Source organism: Eptatretus burgeri, chromosome 7 (assembly GCF_056783735.1).
Source record: "Eptatretus burgeri isolate ZD-2024b chromosome 7, Ebu_testis_v1, whole genome shotgun sequence".
In the NCBI taxonomy this organism is placed as follows: domain Eukaryota; kingdom Metazoa; phylum Chordata; class Myxini; order Myxiniformes; family Myxinidae; genus Eptatretus; species Eptatretus burgeri.
The window spans coordinates 38,834,667-38,854,687 of NC_140967.1; the positions used below are offsets into that span (position 1 = coordinate 38,834,667).

Consider the following 20,021-nt stretch of genomic DNA (forward strand, 5'->3'; position numbering starts at 1 on the left):
AATAACCATGGAATTTAATGACAATTGAAATATTTACAAGGCACAATAATAAGAATGTCATAATAGTAAAATGAAGTAAACTAGAAGGGCACTCGGTAGAGCATACACCTCCGCCACGTTATGCCTGATCCATCAGAACATATCGGGCACAATCAACACATATTTTAAATCTCAGGCTGTGTATCGTTTTTTCCCAAACTCTCAATGGTGAAGAATCGCTTAAAAAAATTAAATAATTCTCGCATCCAGATCCGGATTCGGATCTTCACCAAAATCGAATCAATTTGTCCTGGACACACACCTAACTTGTCCACCAAGTTTCGTCCGAATCTGTCTGCAATATTTTGAGATATCGTGTTATGTATCGTTTTTGCCCGATCTCTCAATGGTGAAGAATCACTATAAAAATTGCCAGATCCAGATCCGGATTCGGATCTTCACCAAAATCGAATCAATTTGTCCTGGACACACACATAACTTGTCCACCAAGTTTCGTCCGAATCCGTTTACAACATTTTGAGATATCGTGTTATGTATCGTTTTTGCCCGATCTCTCAATGGTGAAGTATCACTTAAAAAATTCTAGTAGTCGGATCCTGATCCGGATCTTCACCAAAATCTAATCAGTACGTCCTTGTCACACACCAAAGTTGTCCACACAATTTCATCCGGATCCGTCCCCAACTTTTTGAGATATCCGGTACACAAACAGACAGACAGAAAGGGGTGAAAACATAACCTCCATCACCTTCCAGATCGGAAGTAATAAATCCTAAAGTAAAGGTGCCTCAACACACAGACTTAAATACAGACAAGGGGAATCTGAGAGACTGAGACTTAGCTTGATCTAGAGATGGTCTTTGTGGAACTTGGAATCGAGGTGCTTTGTCCTGCACATGTAGACGCGCGCAAAAATATGGCGCCAAGCTGCTCTCTCGCAGCGGGATAAACGTAAGTCAGGCAATTCGTGAGCGGTATTCAACACCAAGGCTCAGAGATCCCGTGCAGCTTCTTCGTCGATCGTCTTCACGGATGCAGTGGTTTTGCAGAATCACACCGTCCCCTTCGGTGAAACACATGAGGCCTCGAGGCCCGTCCCACACGGCCAGCCAAGAGTTGATGGCCAGAGTCTTGCTCAGTACGCGAGTCAAATCGCCTCAACATGAATACGAGAACCGTGCCGTCTTCTTTATGCGTCGAAGGAAAGCTTGCCATAAAGCCCTGTTCTTTCAGGCCATCTCCTAGCTTCAAGGTCCGTCTATAAAGTAACGGGACTGACTTCACAGAAATTTTATTCCCAAAAATATATTGAAATCACAGCTTGTCCCCTTCAAAATAGTTTCCCTCCAGTCTCACACGCTTGTCCATCCTCTTCTTCCACGCTTCGATGCACCCCCGGAAGGCTTCTTCTGGAATCTTCTGGAACTCCGTTGTCACGGCCCTTTTGATGGCCTCCACATCAGGAAATCAGATCCCCTTGATCACCCCCTTGAGCTTGGGGAATAGGAAAAAAATCACAAGGGGCCAAGTCTGGTGAATACGGGGGTTGCTCCAGAGTTGGCACGATCCTCTCCACCAGAAACTGTCAGATGCTTAGGGCACTGTGAGCAAGGGAGTTGTCATGATGGAGCACCAAGGCGTTGTTCTCCCACAGATCCCTCCTCTTGTCCAGGACTGATCTCATGAGGCGCCGGAGGATCTCCTTGGACACTTATCGATTCACTGTTTGTATTGACCCTGTGGTGGAAACTCGAAGTGTACGATGCCCTTGATGTCAAAAAACACGATGAGCATCACCTTGACCTTCGACTTCGACATCCTTGCTTTCTTTGGTCTTGGTGATGCCGGACTTTTCCACTGACGACTCGGCTGTTTGGTCTCGGGATGGTATTCGAATATCCACGATTCATCACCAGTAATGACTCTCCCGAGCAGGTCTGGATCGTCCTCGAGGCGCTCGATAATGTCTTGACAGACAGTGACTCTTTGCTGTTTCTGGTCCTCAGGTAACAGCTTGGGGACCATCTTTGCGCACACCTTGCGCATTTTGAGATTTTCAGTGATGATGCTCCAGACAGTGTCCTTGTTGATGGAAAGTTCCTCAGCAATCATCCGCACCGTGAGTCGACGATCTGCGCGAACCATCTGCTTCACACGCTCGATGTTGTCCGCCGTTCTGCTCGTTGAAGGTCTTCCAGACCGTGGATAGTCTTCAACCTCCTCCCGTCCCTCTTTGAACCTCTTGTGCCATTGAAATGCACGTCCATGTGACATCGTTTCTTCCCCGTAGACTTGCTGCAGCATTGCAAAGGATTCGGAAGGTGTTTTGCCAAACTTCGCAAGAAACTTCAGATTGACTCTCTGCTCACGACTCGTAGCACGACGACTCAGACTAGACAAAGTGTAAAAAATCACACAATGAGCGCAGTCAACCATCAGCAATCATATATATTGCTGGAATGTTGTGAAAGACTGTAACGCAATCCGTTCATTCAAGTTGTGTAAGTGGAGCACACAGCAGGCTCAGTCCCGTTACTTTTTCGACGGACCTCGTATGTTCTCTCTCAACCGCATGTATCCTTCCTCTGCACTCGTCCGTTCCTCCTTTCTACGAGCTGCTTCCCTGTCCTTCCTCTCTCATCGCCGTGCCTCCTACACCCTATTCTTCTTCCTACACTAATGTCACGCCAATCAATCATCAGCCTCGGGGGCGTGACTTTATCCGCTGTCACCCTTGGAGGCGGTGCTTCTTCCGACTTGGTCATGATATAAAAACGCAATTATTCCATGGTTTGTAATGCAAAAACATTGGGAAAAGTCACAGGGGGGCAATTACATACTGGGGGAACTTATCCTTAATCCCGATCTAATTAACACTGCACCACCCCCTGTATGGTGACACGTAACACTTAGCTCACAGTCTCCCTACTTAATTACATCGAGATGTCTCCTACACGTCCACGGACCAAATAACTATTCAATCCTAACTTTCCCATTAAATTCTTCTATCTACCCCCACAACCGTAACAATATGTTATGCTTTGTGAACAACACACACACACACCACATCCCAGAAGTTTATAAAAACAATAACCTTGATAAACAGCTGTGTGTGATGGGTGGAAAGAATTGCCTCGTTAATTTTAAAAAATATGTCAATACGGCAAACGGCTCAGAAACCGGGCGTTATCAAATACATTTTGCTTTGAAACTCACAAAGAGAACCACATAACCTTTGGAAAGCACATCCGAAAACCAAATGCTTTAGAACACAGGTGTGAGGACAAAGGAAAACCTGAAAGAACCTCCATAAAATATGGGATGAAACTTTGCCACCATGGCACCCGTAACTTATTCATCGGCCTGAACTGACTTATTGTCAGATCAGGCCAGATTAGATCTGTGACTTGCAACAGGTACCATGCAAACCTGTACTAACCTGTTTCATGGTTGGGTTGTCAGAGACTAAACCGTCTCCCCCACCAGGTTTACTGGTGAGGAGGGTGTATGGATATGAAAATCCAGCAGGATTAAAAACAACACCGATCAAAGGGCGGAAAGCTCTTTGTGAGCCAACGGCTATCCATATCTAGTGCCCAACTGTGTCTGCCGACATCCTCCTGCAGTTGGGTTACTTTGTTTTTTAGGAGGTTTGTGGCAGGTTTGCATTCCGGTCACTGTAAAACCCTTCATTCCGTAAAACGTGCTTCAAAGAAATCTGAAAACCCACTCCGTGGGAGTACCTCCTGTGCAGCTGCCCTCCGCAGGGCAGCTCACCGGATGACGGGATTGGGGTAAAGCCTTCAGGACCCCCACTCGATGACAGGAGGAAAGCAACGGGGTAACCTTCACGGGTCAGATTGCGGCAGTGTGAGTCAGGGGTGGTGCTGAGGTATCGTCCAGACGGCGGTCTCCTTGGGTTAACCTTAGGCGATAGCTTCAGGTGGGTGCCTAGAATGTCCTATCCCTAAGAAAGGATGATCACCTGTTATCATCCGAGCTCAAGCGTTTGGATATCGGTATTGCAGCACTTTCTGAGGTTCGGAGACCGGATTGCGATGAGATCATGGTGGGTGGTCATACCTACTATTGTTCTGGTCGCTCTCATGGTTACCATGCCCAAGGAGTTGCTCTAGCTGTGTCCAATAAGCTGACTCCAATGATAATTGAGGTAACACTCGTCAACGAGCGTATTATGAGAACAAGGTTTCGTCACTCCTTGGGTGTCGTTTCCCGAGTCTCTGTTTATGCTCCAACTGAGGCGAGTGATCTCACCGTGAAGGATGCATTCTATGCCACGCTCGAGTCTGTGGTTGATCAGTGCCCCAGGCGAGATACTCTTCTCGTCTTAGGGGATTTCATTGCATCGACTGGAACTGATGGGGATGGTTATGAAACATGTATTGGTCCCCATGGGTCTGGAACTGTGAACCAGAATAGCACCAAGTTCCTTGACTTTGCAAGAAGTCATGGACTTAGGGTGGCTGGTTCATAGTTTCAGCACCCACAGGCTCATCACAGGACTTGGTATTCCAACGCTGGTGGCGTGGCAAAGGAGATTGACCATGCACTCGTTGATGCTCACTCACCCTATTTTCCAAACTTCAGTTATTCATGCCGTCTCCAACGTAAATGTTTCAAAAGCTTTTCAAAAGAAAAATCAAAATCCGTCATTTCAATTGAAAGGACAAGCAAGACAGTTCAGAGGTAACACACTCACATTTGAGTTGCTTCATCTGGATATGATCCCAACACAACTATGAATTGACATCCTGTTGCTTCATAGCAAGGCAATGCATCAACCAGAGTGTTGCCCTTCGGAGTGATGTTCACGTGGGGACCTGTTTGCCAGCATTTGCTGTAAATGAACATTAAACTTAAATCAACAGTTCATGCTGCGCATCCTCTTTGTGCTTCTGTGTGTGCTTTGGCCCATGGGGCGGTGGAGTAAATCAACATTTCGTGCTGCGGGTCCTTTTTGTGCTTGTGGACTTGATTTGGCCCACGGGGCGGTGGAGTAAATCAACAGTTCGTGCTGCGGGGTCCTCTTTGTGCCTTTGGACTCGGTTCAGCGAGTGTGATAAAGGTCAAACTGAGTGACTCTTGAACTGTGATTTTTGTGAGAGAATTGAGTCACTTTTGTGTTGTAAGTGATTACTTCTTCTAAGCTGAATAAGCACAAATTTAATGCACGAAGGAGAGTGGGGAGAGCAGGATATAAGGAAGGGGAGGGGTGGGGGAGGAAAATGAGAGTGTGAGTGAGTGGGTGGGGGGAGGAAGAGGAGAGGGAGTGAGTGGGTGGGGGGAGGAAGAGAAGGGGAAGTGAGAGGGGTGGAGGTAGGGAAGAGGAGCTCAAGTGTAGGGGTGAAGAGTCAAGTGTGGAGGGAGAGCTGAGGGATGGGCAGGGGGGAAGTTGGGACTGAGGAGAGAGAGAGAGAGAGAGAGAGAGAGAGAGAGAGAGAGAGAGAGAGAGAGAGAGAGAGAGAGAGAGAGAGAGGGGTGTGTGTGCATGTACGAATACAAGATTATGACAACAGGCTGGAGAAGTGGGTCCAGGTCAGCCCGGGCAGCGCTGCCGATTGATGACCTGAGCCTCCCAAACTGAGATGATGATACTGTTTCTGCCAGGTGGGTAGCGGTTCAGAGGCGAGGTTAGGTAAGGTAGTTTGAATGTGGGATCAATGGGGGGAGAGAAGTCGAGATGGTGGAGATGATGCAGAGAAGAAGGTTGGAAGTGCAGTGTGTGCAAGAGACCAGATGGAAAGGAGACATGGCAAGGAGGTTGGTAGGAGGACACAAGCTGTTGCATGTGGGTGGGGATGGAAGGAGTACTGGTATTGAAATAATAGTATCAGAAGATCAGCAAGCAGGTGGTCAGACTGGAAAGATGGGAGGGACAGATAGTTATGGCATGGTTGGTAATACAGAGTAAATGATTGGAGGACAGGTGTGTGTTATGTCGGTATATGGGCCACAAATGGGAAGGACTGGGGCGAAGGAGAAATTCAGGGACACAATGGAGAGGATGATGGGAATGGTTGAGCTAGAGGTGGTACTGTGCATTGTGGGGGACTTCAACACGCATGTAGGAGTTGCAGAGCTGGGTGAAAAGGAATGTGTTGGTAAATTTGGTGGGGGAACGAGGAATAGAGAGGGTTAAGAGCTGATGGAGCTGGTGGCAAGGAATGGGATGGCCATAGCTGGTTCATTCTTTCAAAAGTGGGAAAGTCACAAGATTACCTATAGGAGTGGACATCGTAGAACAGAACTGGATTTGGTGGTGGGAGGGAAGCGACAGTTGTCGAGGTTTAAGGAATGCAAGGCAGTGGCGGAAGAGCATGTTACCACCCAGCACAAATTTGTGGTGTTTGTGGTACGGATGAAGAAAAGGAGGGATGTTAAGAGCAAGGGTCTGAAGATTATTCGGTGGGGGAAGTGTAGAGGAAATGTTGACATTGAGGTTAAGGGCTAGGTATGAGCAACTTTGCGAAGAAGCCGAAGGTTTGGAGGAGGTGTAGAAGAAGTACAGAGAGGCGCTTCAGGCAATTACAGAAATTTCGTGTGGAAGGACATCAGGAAAGGATGTATTGTGGAGGGATAGAAACCAAGTATGGTAGATGGAGGAGGTAGCGAAGGCAGTTGGTGAAAAGAAGGTGTGGAAGAGGCCAGGGAAGATCAAGGATAGGGGGAAGCAGCCCAGTGCAGGGTTGTGACACCTGTATGGGCAGAAGAAAAAGCAGCAAGGAGAACTGTGGATAAGGCGATGAATGAAATGGAAGAGGAGGTGCACAACAAGTTGGAATAAGATGGTGGTAAGAAGATGGTTTATAAACTGTCTTGTGACAAGGTTGAGGATAGTAGGGATATTTGGGGGGGGGCGATGATTAAGGATGATGACGGGAGGCTCGTGACAGAGAGGGGGCAGTATTGAAAGTGTGGGGAGGATATTTTGGGGAGCTGTTGAACGGGAAGGAAGCAATGGCGAGCTGGAGCTTCATGTTATGTGGAAGGAAAGGTGGAGTTGGTGAAGATCACAGAAAAGGAAGTGCAGATGGCATTGGAGAGGATGAAGAAGGAAGGAAAGGCAGATGTTGATGAGGTGTGTACAGAGACAATAATTGCAGCAGAAGAAGTCGGAGTCGGTTGGACGAAGAGGCTGTTGAATATATGATTGAGAGAGGGTTCAATTCCAGAGGATTGGAGGACAGGGTTAATTGTGCCCATATGGAAGGGGAAGGGCGATGTTCAAGATCCAGGAAAGTGCAGGTGCATTACGATGCTAAGTCAGGTAATGAAGGTGCCGGAGAGGATTCAGCACAGGAGGATAAGGAAGAGTGTGGAGATGGAGATTGGAGAAGAGTTGCAGGAGTTTATAACGTGTAGGGGGATGACAGATGGGATGTTCACGCTGAGACAGCTGGTGGAGAAGAGATTGGAGGTGTAAGGTGAGATGGCATTGGGGTTTGTGGAACTGGAAAAGGCTGACAACACTGTCCTGAGAGATGGTGATGGCGATGCTGAGGTGGATGGGAGTGCCAGAAGGCTGTTGGAAAGGATGTACAGGGGAACGAATGGAAGAGTTTTGGTTGGTCTTGGGACGTCTGAAGAGTTCAGCGTGAACATTGGTTTGAGGCAGGGAAGCTCTCTCAGCCCACTCATGTTTATCATGGTGATGGATCTGCTAAGCAGGAAGGTGAGCTTGAGGGGTAGTATGGGGATGATGCTGTATGTGGACGATCTGGCTGCCATGGTGGAGAGGTGGTGAGAGATGCAGGAAGTAATGGGGGAGTGGAAGGAGGTATTTGGGAAGCATGGGCTGAAGATGATCAAGGAGAAGAATGAGGTGATGTGGGTCAGGTAGCAGAGAAAACAAATGAATATCAGGTTAGATGGAAAGGAGATCAAGGAGGGAAATAGGTTTGAGTATCTGGGTGGAACATTGAGCAGGGATGGTAAGTCTGAGGCAGCGGTGCATTGGAGGATTCAGGTGTGTGTGAATGCATGGAGGAGGGTGGAGGGAGTAATGGCAGACAGAAATATATCAAGAAAATTGAAAGGGAAGGTTCTGATGTCGTGAGTAACGCCAGCCTACCTTTGTGATCTGGAGGCAGTGGCACTGCAGAGACAACAGATGCTGCAGTTGTGTGAGAACAACTGTGTCAGGTTGATTGTCAGGTTGTCAGGCAGTGAAGAGGGTGGATAGGAGGAGGATGGATCAACTGAGGGAGGAGACTGGTATGCAGATGAGCTTGAAGGGGAGATTGGTGAAATGCTGGCTGAAATGGGCTGGACACTTGGTGCGGATGGAATCGCAAAGAGAGCGAATAGGTTGAGGGAGCATGGTAGGAGGAAAATAGGTAGACCACAGTTGGGATGGGAGGATTGTGTGAGGAGGGATATCCTTATGGTCGGGGTGATTGGAGAGTGGAGAGAGTTGGCTGAGGAAAGTGGGAGGTGGAGGAGTATCGTCGTCAAGGCAGGGCAAAAGCTTGGTGGTATCGGACCTCACCCATTATAAAGGGAAGAGGAGGAGGAGAAGAAGAAGAAATTTCCCCATGGTGACTTCCAAAGAAAATTTGGCGAGCTATTGCCGGCACCCTGGCAAAACTGTAAATTCCTGCCTTCACCAGCTCCAGTCGAAAGTCAGACCTGGCCAATCGGTTCATGAAAGACTTGTGCCAATATTATGAACCCTGGAAGCCTCTCGCCCTAAACTAATTGGATGTTGCATATTATTATGGTGGCGATGATGAAGGTGATCACTCATTGTATGATAAAAAAGTTGAAAACACATACACTGCACTACAAAACTGTTCTCCCTTCAAAACTGACCTATCATCCTCATTGCTGTTCATGAATCACTTCCAAAGGACAACAAAAAACAATGCCACAAATGATGTTCAATTCATGCATAAGTTTGACAGAATAAAACAATACCCCTGGGAGCTCACCTGGTAGTGGCTGGATAAGAAAACCAGAGAACCACTGGTAGGCGTGGATGACCAACAAAATATTTAACGAAGAAGAAAGTAAACACCTTTGGATTGTTTTTAATGCTGTGAACAAACTTTGGTACATCATGTGTGATGAAGGTTGTATTTAAGCTTCATTGAAATTGTGTGTGTGATTTGAGAGAAGAAAGCAAATACCTATTTTTTTTGGGGGGGGGGGGGCAACCCCCCATAGATCCGCTTTGGGGCCAATTTTTGTTTTTTATGCCATGAACAAACTTTGGTACACACTGGGTGATGAAGGTTCTGCTCAAGTTTCATCGAAACTGTGTATGTAGTTTCAGAGAAGAAGTTGCAAGTGTTTATGGACATATGGATGGATGGATGGACTGATGGATGGATGACGAGCCCTGTAACGATGGATGACGAGATGACGAGCTATCCCATAAGCTCCCCGGAAGTACGTTCCAGGTGAGCTAAAAATAGGAAAAAGGCCAAATGACTGAACAACACTCCTGTCCTTTCCAATCAGATAATACCTCAATACCACAGCACCTCAGCAGATGAACGAGGGCCCCATGTGGATCTCAAACATTTTGGGAATCAAGATTGTTTTCAACAAATTACTTTACATTTTCAGCAGCTTACCTCAGTGGGTGCAGGGGGTGCAGCTGGCACAACACTGCCGCGAGGGCTGTGATGGCTGAGGGCGGCCAGACAAGCCAGGAGCAGGTGCAAAGCACCGACATCGAGAGCCATGCGCCGCAGCAGAACACCATCGTCGGTTGTGAGCGGTGTGGAAACAAGCAATGTGCGCAACACTTGGAAGGGCAGCGTGGGAAGCACACTGGCTGAGGGAGATTGAAGTATGTGGTCTGGCAAAAAAAAAAGTGGAAAAGGTGAACGCTGCAACCTATTGCAACCAAATGCTGACTCTCACAGCACAGAACACCTTAAAGCAGTTTTTGCAGGATGTAAAAAGTGCTTTTTGTAGCAGAGCATAAAAAACAAAACAAAAAAATACTGCAATCAAATGACTTGTACAACTCGAGATGTGGAATTTTTTCACTTTCACCAAAATCCAAATGAATATAACGTTTTAAAATAACAACTGGTTGGGATATCTTGTAGGCGTACATATTATCATTATGGCGATGATTGAAACCGATGTATTGTGATACTATATTGGTGTGCTGGAATGTCAAACTGCCATACATCCTCAATAATTTACTCAAAATAACACGACACGGAGTGTTTATTTTCATGCATGTCTGATGCTGTATGAGACTTCATGTTGGCTTGTAGAAGTTCGTCCTCCATGCATGCCCAAACTACCGGTAAGCCATACAAGCCTGAGTTGTTTGTGCATAGCAACATAGTGGATGCAAATTGGAAAATTGAGAGATATTAAAGGAAAGTGGCATGTGTGGAAGACATTTTAATTGAAAGAGGTGTCAAACCCATGAAGAGGTTGAAGAAAACATTGTTGTTGGTCATTATTTTAATGCGTGGAAAGTGCCAAATATAAAACGGTTGACAACAACTTGCATCAGAAAGTGCCCTATCCCAGGGAGGGACATTAAACTGAGTGTCTCATATGCAAATATCCACCACTGCTCGTGTATGTTAAGAACCCATGGTGTCTTGAAAAGTTGGAGAGTTATTGCTGACACAATTATCCAATTTCAAAATTTCCTGCTGTAACCCACAGGAGCCACTGCATCAGCGGCAGAGCCATGCTCTCTTTCTCAAAATGATGCTAACAACAGCAAAGTACTGCATATGAGAGAACACGATCAGTCGATCACCCTTCGCTCATCATTTGCTTCGTAGTTCGTATACATGGAACAGTTTGCACACTCAATCGAGCTATAAGGGATATCACATGATTTGCAAAGATTCTTGTCCATTATACATCCAAATACGCATCGTGTGTGTTTAACAATATATAAAATACAAATATTTTGACAAACCAAATGCTCGTAATATTGGCTTGGAAGTAAAGAAGGTTTGAATAGCCCAGTAACCTGAGGATCACACCTGCATTCAGAAGGCAATGGAATGATTCTAATGACATGACCTGAGTAAATGAGGGACACCAAGTATCCTGAAAGCAACAGCTTCCACATAGGTGTGGCCCATGTGTGAATTCAGCAAATAACAGCCGGTCAGGATGCTTAGGGTCATGTATAAAAATGCTACACAGGCCTGGTTGTCTATAATTATGGCGAGTGTGGCTACAAGAGGAGACCTCAGTGGCTTTGAAAGAGGAGTGATTGTTGGGGTGTGTTTGGCATGAGCTTCAGTGACAAAGATAGCTCAACTTGCTGATGTTTCATGAGCAATTGTGTCTCAGGTGATGCTGGCATGGAACTCCAAGGGAAAGACATCAACAAAGGGCAACAGTGGGTGGAAGCACATATGCCAGGATCATGATATCCTTGCATGGCAAGTTACTGCAGATCAATTGACTGTAAATTTCAACCTAGGGTGCGAGCAGCTATTTTCACCAAAAACGGTCCACCGAGAACTTCACAGAGCAGGATACGATAGTTAGGTTGCAGCGCACAAACCGTTTAACAAACTTGGGAATGCACATTTGTGAGTCCAGTGGTGGAAGGAGCACAGGCAATGGACGACTGAGCAGTTGAGAAATGTGATATGGAAAGATTAATCATCCTTCACCATGTTCTCAAACAGACGAGTGCAAGTGTGGCACCAACCTGAAGAACTCCACAACCCTGGGTGTTTGATCCCAACAGTGAAGGGTTCTGGTGGTTCAGTGATATTGTGGAGCACATTTTCCTGGCACGTTTAAGCACAATCATTCCCATAAAAGGCAAGATCAATGCCAATCGCTACTTAATGGGACTGAGTGATTATCTTCAACCCATGTTGCAGCATTTCTTTCATAGGGTGTCTTCCAGGATGACAATGCCCCCATCCACAGAGTACGTGTGGTCACCCAATCGTTTAATGAGCATGTTATTGATGTTATCCATACGTCATGGTCTTCTCAGTCACAGGATCTGAACCCAATCAAGTATTTATGGGATATTCTTGCACAAAACCTGAGACAGCGTTTTCTACCTCCCTAAAAAGGTGAGAGTTGATTAACTTTCTCGTGGAAAAATGGTGCCGCATCCATCCTGCAGAATTCCAGATGCAGGTAGACTCTATGCCATGGTGCATGCAGGCTGTACTGGCCACACGTGGTGGCCCAATGTCACATTGAGTGACTTTACATTGGTGTTTCCTTTTTTGTGTCCACGAGCTGTACGTACGTCTGCACATACATACACACATACATACATACATCGACATATGTGGAGTGTGACAAGCACTCCACTGATCTCCAATGGACGCAAAGGCAGTCCGCTACCAGAGCATAACCTCCAATCCAGAGGCCTCAACATGATTATATATATATATATATATATATATATATATATATATATATATATATATATATATATACATACATATACATACATATATCTGTATTTATAGAAGGGCCAGTTGCCTCTATGTATGTTATGTATGTGTGTTTGTACGTCTGAAAATCAATGAACTGACCTCAAACAAGGAAATGAGGCCATTTGGCTCATCATTGTTCTGGTGCACTCTCGGGTTAATTTCTGCGACAGTTTTAAACATCAATATTCTTGATGGTTTACGAAAGTCTAAGTAACCCAATATTGATGCAGTGACTCAGCCATATACAGTGGCCTGTAAAGGTATTCACCCACTCACAATAATGATACATTTAGATTAATTACAAATTATGTAGAAACAATTTTTCAAAATTAACTTTATTATTCATAACTGATGAAATCAAACGAAACACTGTTGTAATTTTAAATGAGGTTAGATGTCAGGAATACCTGCAAAAACCATGTACAAATCAAAATTCACTGGTTGTCGAAGTATTCAGCCCCTAAGGTCAGTATCTCGAAGAAGCATCTTTTGCAGTAATGACTGCGATGAGTCTTTTTGGGTAGGTCTCTCCCAGCTTTACACAATGAGATGGTGAAATCTTTGCCCATTCTTCACGTGAAAATTGCTCTGGGTCTGCCAAGTTTGATGGGGATTGTCGATGGATTGCAATCTTCAAGTCTCGCCATAAATGCTCAATTGGGTTCAAGTTAGGACTTTGACTGGGCCACTCAAGAACATATATTTTCTTCTTATTTGGCCACTCCAGTGTGGCTTTCGCTTTGTACTTGGGATCATTGTCCTGCTGAAATGTGAATCTCCTACCAGTCAGATTCATGGCTGACTCGAACAGGTTTTCATCAAGGATTCTACTGTACTTTGCACCATCCATCGTCCCTTCCATCCTGACAAGCTTGCCAGTCCCTGCTGATAAAAGCAACCCCATAACATGATGCTACCATCACCATGCTTGACAGTTGGGATGGTGTCGACGAGATGATGTGCAGTGGTAGGTTTGCACCAGAACTAACGCTTAGAATTTAAACCAAAAAGTTCAATTTTTGTCTCATCTGACCAGAGAACATTTCTTCACATGCCTACAGTATCTCTAAGATGCTTTTTCGCAAAGTCCATATGAGCTTTTGGATGCATATTTTTCAGTGATGGCTTCATTTTTGTCACCTGTCCAATAGAGATCAGCTTTGTGAAGGGAATGGGATATTGTTGATTGATGAACACTGACTCCCATCTCTGACATTGAACCTTGCAGATCTTTCAGTCGGTGTTGGATTTACAGTGACATCCTGAACCAGTTTCCTGCTTGCTTGGCTGCAAAGTTTGGACGGGTGATCTGATCTGGGTAGAGTCTGGGTGATATGATACATCTTCCACTTCTTAATGATGGATTTCACCATAATCAAAGGGATAATGAGTGACTTTGAAATCTTCTTATAACCCTCTCCTGAACGGAGCTTCTCCACCACTTTATGTCTATCTTCTTTGGAAAGCTCCTTGGTATTCACGTTTGCCTTGTTGGTTGACCAAGTGAGTTGCACCTTAAATCTCCTGAGATAATTAATTGAGCGAGCTTAACTTTTAAGTTCAACAACTAATTACATACAGGTGAAACATACCACTCATTTTGTTACCTTTCAAAGAAATAATTTGCTCCTGAAATTATTTGGCGTAAATTACGCAAAATGTTTGAGTACTTATGCAACTGAGAATAATCTGATCTTTTCTGTTAATCTGACTTATTCACATTTTATCTGCATTTCTTAGCTTTATCACTTTGGTGGAGTTTGTGACGTTTGATTTGAAAGCATCATTATATAAGCTCAGGGGGGCAAAAAAAACATTGTGAAAACTTTGGAGGGGGGTGAATATTTTTTGCAGGCCGCTGTTTATATATACCTTGAAACCTCGACATTCGCAGACCTCGCATATTCGTGGTTGATAAAATGTGACCGACTTTTGCAGCCCCTATGTTTCAGCTATTCACGGGTTTTTGCAGGCGCATAAACCACCTCCCACCAGCCGCGCGCATAAAACAGCTCAAAAACAATTTCCCACCAACCATGCATATAGCAGGTCTTCACACGCAAAAACCATCTCCAGTCACGCATAAGCCGTCTCCCACCAGCCGTGCGTATAAAGCAGCTCAAAAACCATCTCCCATCAGCTGCACATAAAGCAGGTCTACACACACATAAAGCATCCTCCACCACCATCCCCCACAAACAATGGTCACATTACGCACCCCTCCTCCATCTACCCACAACTCCTCGACAGCTACTTATGTGCAGCGTGTACTGAGTCTCATTCATTATTCTCGTCCCGCTGCCTTGACCTGCTGCGATTCCTCGTGCTCATGGACTTTTTACGCTCATTGTTCGACCACGGGTCCTAAACGCAAGAGTAGTGCAGGATATATATCTGCTCCCAAGAAGCAGAAGAAAGTCATGAGCCTGAGCCAGAAAGCTGAGCTACAAGATTGGCTATGAAGAGGTGAGAGTGCAACCTCTGTGGGCAGACACGATGGTGTGAACAAGTTGACTGACCGTTACATTAACAGAAAACGAGAAGGCGATTTCAGAAAATGTCGTGGCTAACGTGGCGAGGAGGTTGATACGAGGATACAAAATGTTGCATGCAGGTCGGAATGGAAGGAGTAATGACGTGAGAATAATGGTATCAGAAGAGATCAGTAAGAAGGCATTCAAAGTGAAAAGATGGGAGAGACAGATAGTTATGGCATGGGTGGTGATACAGAGGCAAATGGTTTGTGTTATGTCAGTATATGGACCAAAAATGGGAAGGACTGGGGCAGAGAAGCAGGAATTCAGGGATGCACAGGAAAGGATGGTGGGAATGGTTGTGCTGGACGTGATGCTGTGCATTGCAGGGGACTTTAACGTGCACGTGGGAATGGTAGAGCTGGTGGAAGAGGAAAGTTTTGGTAAATTTGGTTTGGGAATGAGGAATTGAGAGGGTCAAGAGCTAATGAAGCTTGTGGCAAGGAATGGGGTGGCCATAGCTGGTTCATTCTTTCAAAAGCGGGAAAGCAACAAGATTACCTGTAGGAGTGGACATCAAAGATCGGAAATGGATTTGGTGGTGGTGGTAAGGAAGCGACAGTTGTCGAGGGTTAACGATTGTAAGGCAGTAGAGGGAGAGCATGTTGCTCACCAGCATAATTCTGCGGTGTTTGTGGTACAGATAGAGAAAAGGAGGGAAGTTAAGAGCAGGGGTCAAAGTACAATTAGGTGGGATGAATGTAGGGGAAACGTTGTCATTGAGTACAAGGAGAGGTTGAGGGCTAGGTATGAGACACTTTGCAAAGAAGCAGAAGTTTTGGAGGAGTGTAAGACGTATGGAGGGGTGTTCGGGGGAAATGCAGACGTTTTGTGTGGAAGGACGTCAGGAAAGACAGCATCGCCGAGGGACATAAACCAAGTATGGTGAACAGAGGAGGTAATAAAGGCAGTTGGTGAAAAGCAGGTTAGGAAGAGGATAGAGAAGATCAAGGATATGGGGAGGCAGTCAGTTGAAGGGTTGCTGCACCAGTATGGTCAGAAGAAGAAAGCGCAGAGGAGAGCTGTGGATAAGGCGAGTAATTATGTGGAAGAGGAGTTGTACAAGTTGGAAGAGAATAGTGGAGGAAAATGGAAAATAAATTGGCTTCTGACAGATGATGATGGGAAGGAAATGAAGGGGCGTGGTGATTAAGGATGATAGCGGGAGGCTAGTGACATAGAGGGGGGGGGGGGCATTGAAGAGGATGAAGAAGGGAAGAGCACCAGGCATTATTGAGGTATGCACAGCAATGATAAGTGCAGTGAAAGAAGTCAGAGTCAGTTGGACGAAGAGGTTGTGGAACATATGTATGAGAGAGGGTTCAATTCCAGAGGCATAGAAGACAGGTTAACAGTGCCCATCTGGAAGGGGAAGGGCGATGTTCAAAATCCAGGGAAGTATAGGGGCATTACGCTACTCAGTCATGTAATGAAGGTGCTGGAGAGGATTCTGGATGGGAGGATAAAGAAGAGGGTTGAGATAGAGATCGGAGAAGAACAGCAGGTGTTTAGAAAGGGGAGGGGAATGACGGATGAGATGTTCATGCTGAGACAGCTGGTGGAGAATAGGTTGGAGGTGCAAGGTGAGATGGCATTGGGAGTTGTGGACCTGGAGAAGGCTTAGGACACTGTCCCTAGAGAGATGGTAATGGCCACACTGAGATGTATGGGAGTGCCGTAAGTTGAAGTTAGGTTGGTGGAAGGGATTTACAAAGGAATGAAGTGTAAATTTTTGGTTGGTCTTGGGATGTCTGAGGAGTTCAGCGTGAACATTGGTTTGAGGCAGGGAAGCACTCTCAGCCCACTCATGCTTATCATGGTGATGGAGCTGGTAAGCAGGAAGTTGAACTTGAGCGGTAGTATGGGGAGGATGCTGCATGCGGACGATCTGGCTCTTGTGGTGGAGAGTGGCTGGGAGGTGCAGGAAGTACTGGGGGAGTGGAAGGAGGCATTTTGGAAGCATGGGAAGATGAGTAGATGAGTCTGGAGAAAACTGAGGTGATGTTGGTCAGGCAGCAGAGAAAAGAAATTCATACCAGGTTAGAAGGGAAGGAGATCAAACAGGGAAATTGGTTTGAGTATCTTGGGGGAACAGTGATTGGAGATGGTAAGACCAAGGCAAAGGTGCGGAGGATTCAGGTGGGTTGTGAATGCATGGAGAAATGTGGAGGGAGTAATGGCAGACAGGGAGATATCAAGAAAAATGAAAGGGAAGGTTCTGATGACATGTGCAACGCCGGCCTACCTTTATGGTCTGGAGACGGTGGCACTGACAGAGAGACAACAAGAGGCTGTAGGTTAGCAAGATCAACTGGATCAGGAGGATCGCAGGAGTGAAGAGGGTGGACAGAAAGAGGATGGATGAACTGAGGGAGGAGCTTGGTGTGAAAATGAGTATGATGGGGAGTTTGGAGAAATACCGGCTGATATGGGCTGGACACTTGGTGTGGATGGGGGAAGAGAGAATGGCAAAGAGAGCTGTTAGGTTGAGGGAGCAAGGTAGGAGGAAAATAGGTAGACTGCAGTTGAGATGGGAGATTGTGTGAGGAGGGATATCAGAAAGGCAGGGGTGGTTGGAGAGTGGAGAGAGTTGGCTGAGGACAGAGGGAGGCAGAGGAGTATCGTGGTCAAGGCAGGGCAAAAGCTTAGTGCTATCAGACCTCAACCCTTATAGAGGGAAGAGGAAGAGAAGTATCCCCCATGAAAGTCAGAGTCTTACTATATATATATATATATATATATATATATATATATATATATATATATATATATATATATATATATATATATATATATAGTCTTCAGGGTATATAAAAACGTAATGCACGGTCCATTAAACCGTGAGTCAGTCCGTGAAGCCGTGAGTCAGGACGTGAAGACGTGAGTCAGAACGTGAAGCCGTGAGTCAGGACGTGAAGCCGTGAGTCAGGACGTGATGCCGTGAGTCACTCCGTGAAGACGTGAAGCCGTGAGTCAGGACGTGAAGCCGTGAGTCAGGACGTGAAGCCGTGAGTCAGGACGTGAAGCCGTGAGTCGGGACGTGAAGACGTGAGTCGGGACGTGAAGACGTGAGTCGGGACGTGAAGACGTGAGTCAGTATGTGAAGCAATGAAGACTAGACGCCAATTAATCACGTCCTGTTTGAACGTTAGTTGTAGACTTCACGAACATCTACAAATTACGCACTATCGAAATGTTCCTTTGACAGTGAAGCTTTCTGACTATATGTCCATTAATTATGTACTGTTTGAACATCAGTGCACCCTGACTTCACACACATACGTCGATGAATTACGTACTTTTGGAATGTACGTTTCGACGCTTAAGACTGCTGAGACCCCTTCGACCGTTGAAGACCTTTGAAGATGACCAAGACCCTTAAACCTCAAAACACCCAAAAGACCACAAGGACCCAAAAGATCCCAATGACTCAGATGAGCCAAAAGTCCTGGAGGACCAAAAAGACCCAAAATACTCAGATGAGCCAAAAGTCCCTGAGGACCCAAAAGACCTCAAATACCCAAAAGTCAGCACAACAAACAACAATAAGCATTGAACGGCCATTTTCTCTGCAAGAGCAGGGGTTAGCCTAAATACCCAAAAGCCACTGAGGACCCAAAAGACCATGAGAATCCAACCCCCCCCCCCCCCACAATAACTTTTAGACCCCTTAGACCGAAACACCATTTGGAAAGAAAAAAAGTCCTTGACCTTGCTGATGATTGGAAGTACAGTAAGCTAATTGGGCTGTAGTTAAGGAGATCCATTTTTGCACCGTTTTATGTAATGCTGAGATGTTGGCTGATTTCAAATTTTGCAGGTGGATATTGGAGACCAGTCCTGAAGTGTTAAAAAAGAAGAAAGAGAGAAACGTGAATGCACGAATCTCGAATGTCGAAGCAGGTCACACTTTATGACCCACAAATACAAGAGGTGCGCGAATTGAGAATCCATGAATTGAGGATCTGACAGGACTTTCTTTATTTAAGCAGATAATTTGTTAAACTGGATACCACTCGGTGGCATTATACATCGAGATATTTATTATCTATTTTCGCTGTGCATTTACGTAGAGAGAATTGGGGTCTTCCCCCAACCCTGAAACCCACCAACAGATATGCTACCCTGACAGAAACCATACTTTGGGTACCCTAAGGCAACATGCAAAATTTGCTTTGATTTGGTTAGGCATATTTTTTTCGTTGTTGAAGCATATATAAACAAACAAACAAACAAACACCCACAAATTGAACTTTTTTAAAAAACGAAAAATGATGACTGACATGCACGAGTTTAAAAAGAGAGAAAGGTTTAAAGAACTTACTTCCCTTTCCATCATCAACAACACCAAGAACAAGGCGCAGTAAGCGCTGGGCATGACGCCTTTCACGGAGTAGCACCTCGGCATAACCTGGTAGTCTCAAGAAGAGGCCGAAGGCTGCGAGTGAGTGAGGAGGCACTGGGCACATGACTGGCGGGCGAAGGCTGGATTTGGCAGAACTAGTGGTGGTGGAAGCACTTCCGGTGCCTCCGCCCCCATTGCCACCAGTGGGCACCGAAGACGATGGAGGGGGTGGGACCGAGGAATTCGTTTCAAAGGCAAGAAATTCCGGAAAGTCAATTGTCGATGTGTCGCCACTGGGGTCGAGGCTTACCCATTCAAATTGCTCGGGCTCATTTTGCCCATGCTCTTGGCTCACCTGAGCCACAAATGATCCACTTACCTAAGGGAGAAACAGAAACAGGTTTTTGAGACATCAGGAAAACAAAAAAAAATAGTTGCCATTCAAACCCACCCCCACTCTCCACTGGTTGATCTTATAAAATAATCGTGACAATATATAGCTTATTCATCAAAGTCCTTCCTCCAGCCAAATAAAAGGCTTAAATGTGGAAACTCCCAATTCCAGCAATGGTTTTCAACAACATGTACAAATGAAGAAGAGCCTATGGGCCAAAATGCTTTTGATATCACCGAGTTCGAGAAAATTGGTATCGCGTTGTTCTGGATCTATTGAGGAAATGATTTTTGTGCATGGGGTAAATTTTGTATAACATA

The 20,021-nt window shown here is 45.6% G+C and overlaps 1 protein-coding gene across 11 annotated transcripts in view; it reads right to left on the bottom strand.

Annotated features, from left to right (window-relative positions):
- The window catches only part of BIRC6 (baculoviral IAP repeat containing 6), a 443,632-nt gene that overhangs the window by 177,869 nt on the left and 245,742 nt on the right, over positions 1 to 20,021 (bottom strand). For all 11 annotated transcript variants that reach the window (XM_085888090.1, XM_085888088.1, XM_085888086.1 and 8 more), the window contains 2 exons: positions 19,287 to 19,686; positions 9,600 to 9,826 (listed from right to left, as the gene is read on the bottom strand). In XM_085888090.1, coding sequence (XP_085744216.1) covers positions 9,600 to 9,826; positions 19,287 to 19,686 — 627 coding nt within the window. The remainder of the gene's footprint in view (positions 1 to 9,599; positions 9,827 to 19,286; positions 19,687 to 20,021) is intronic.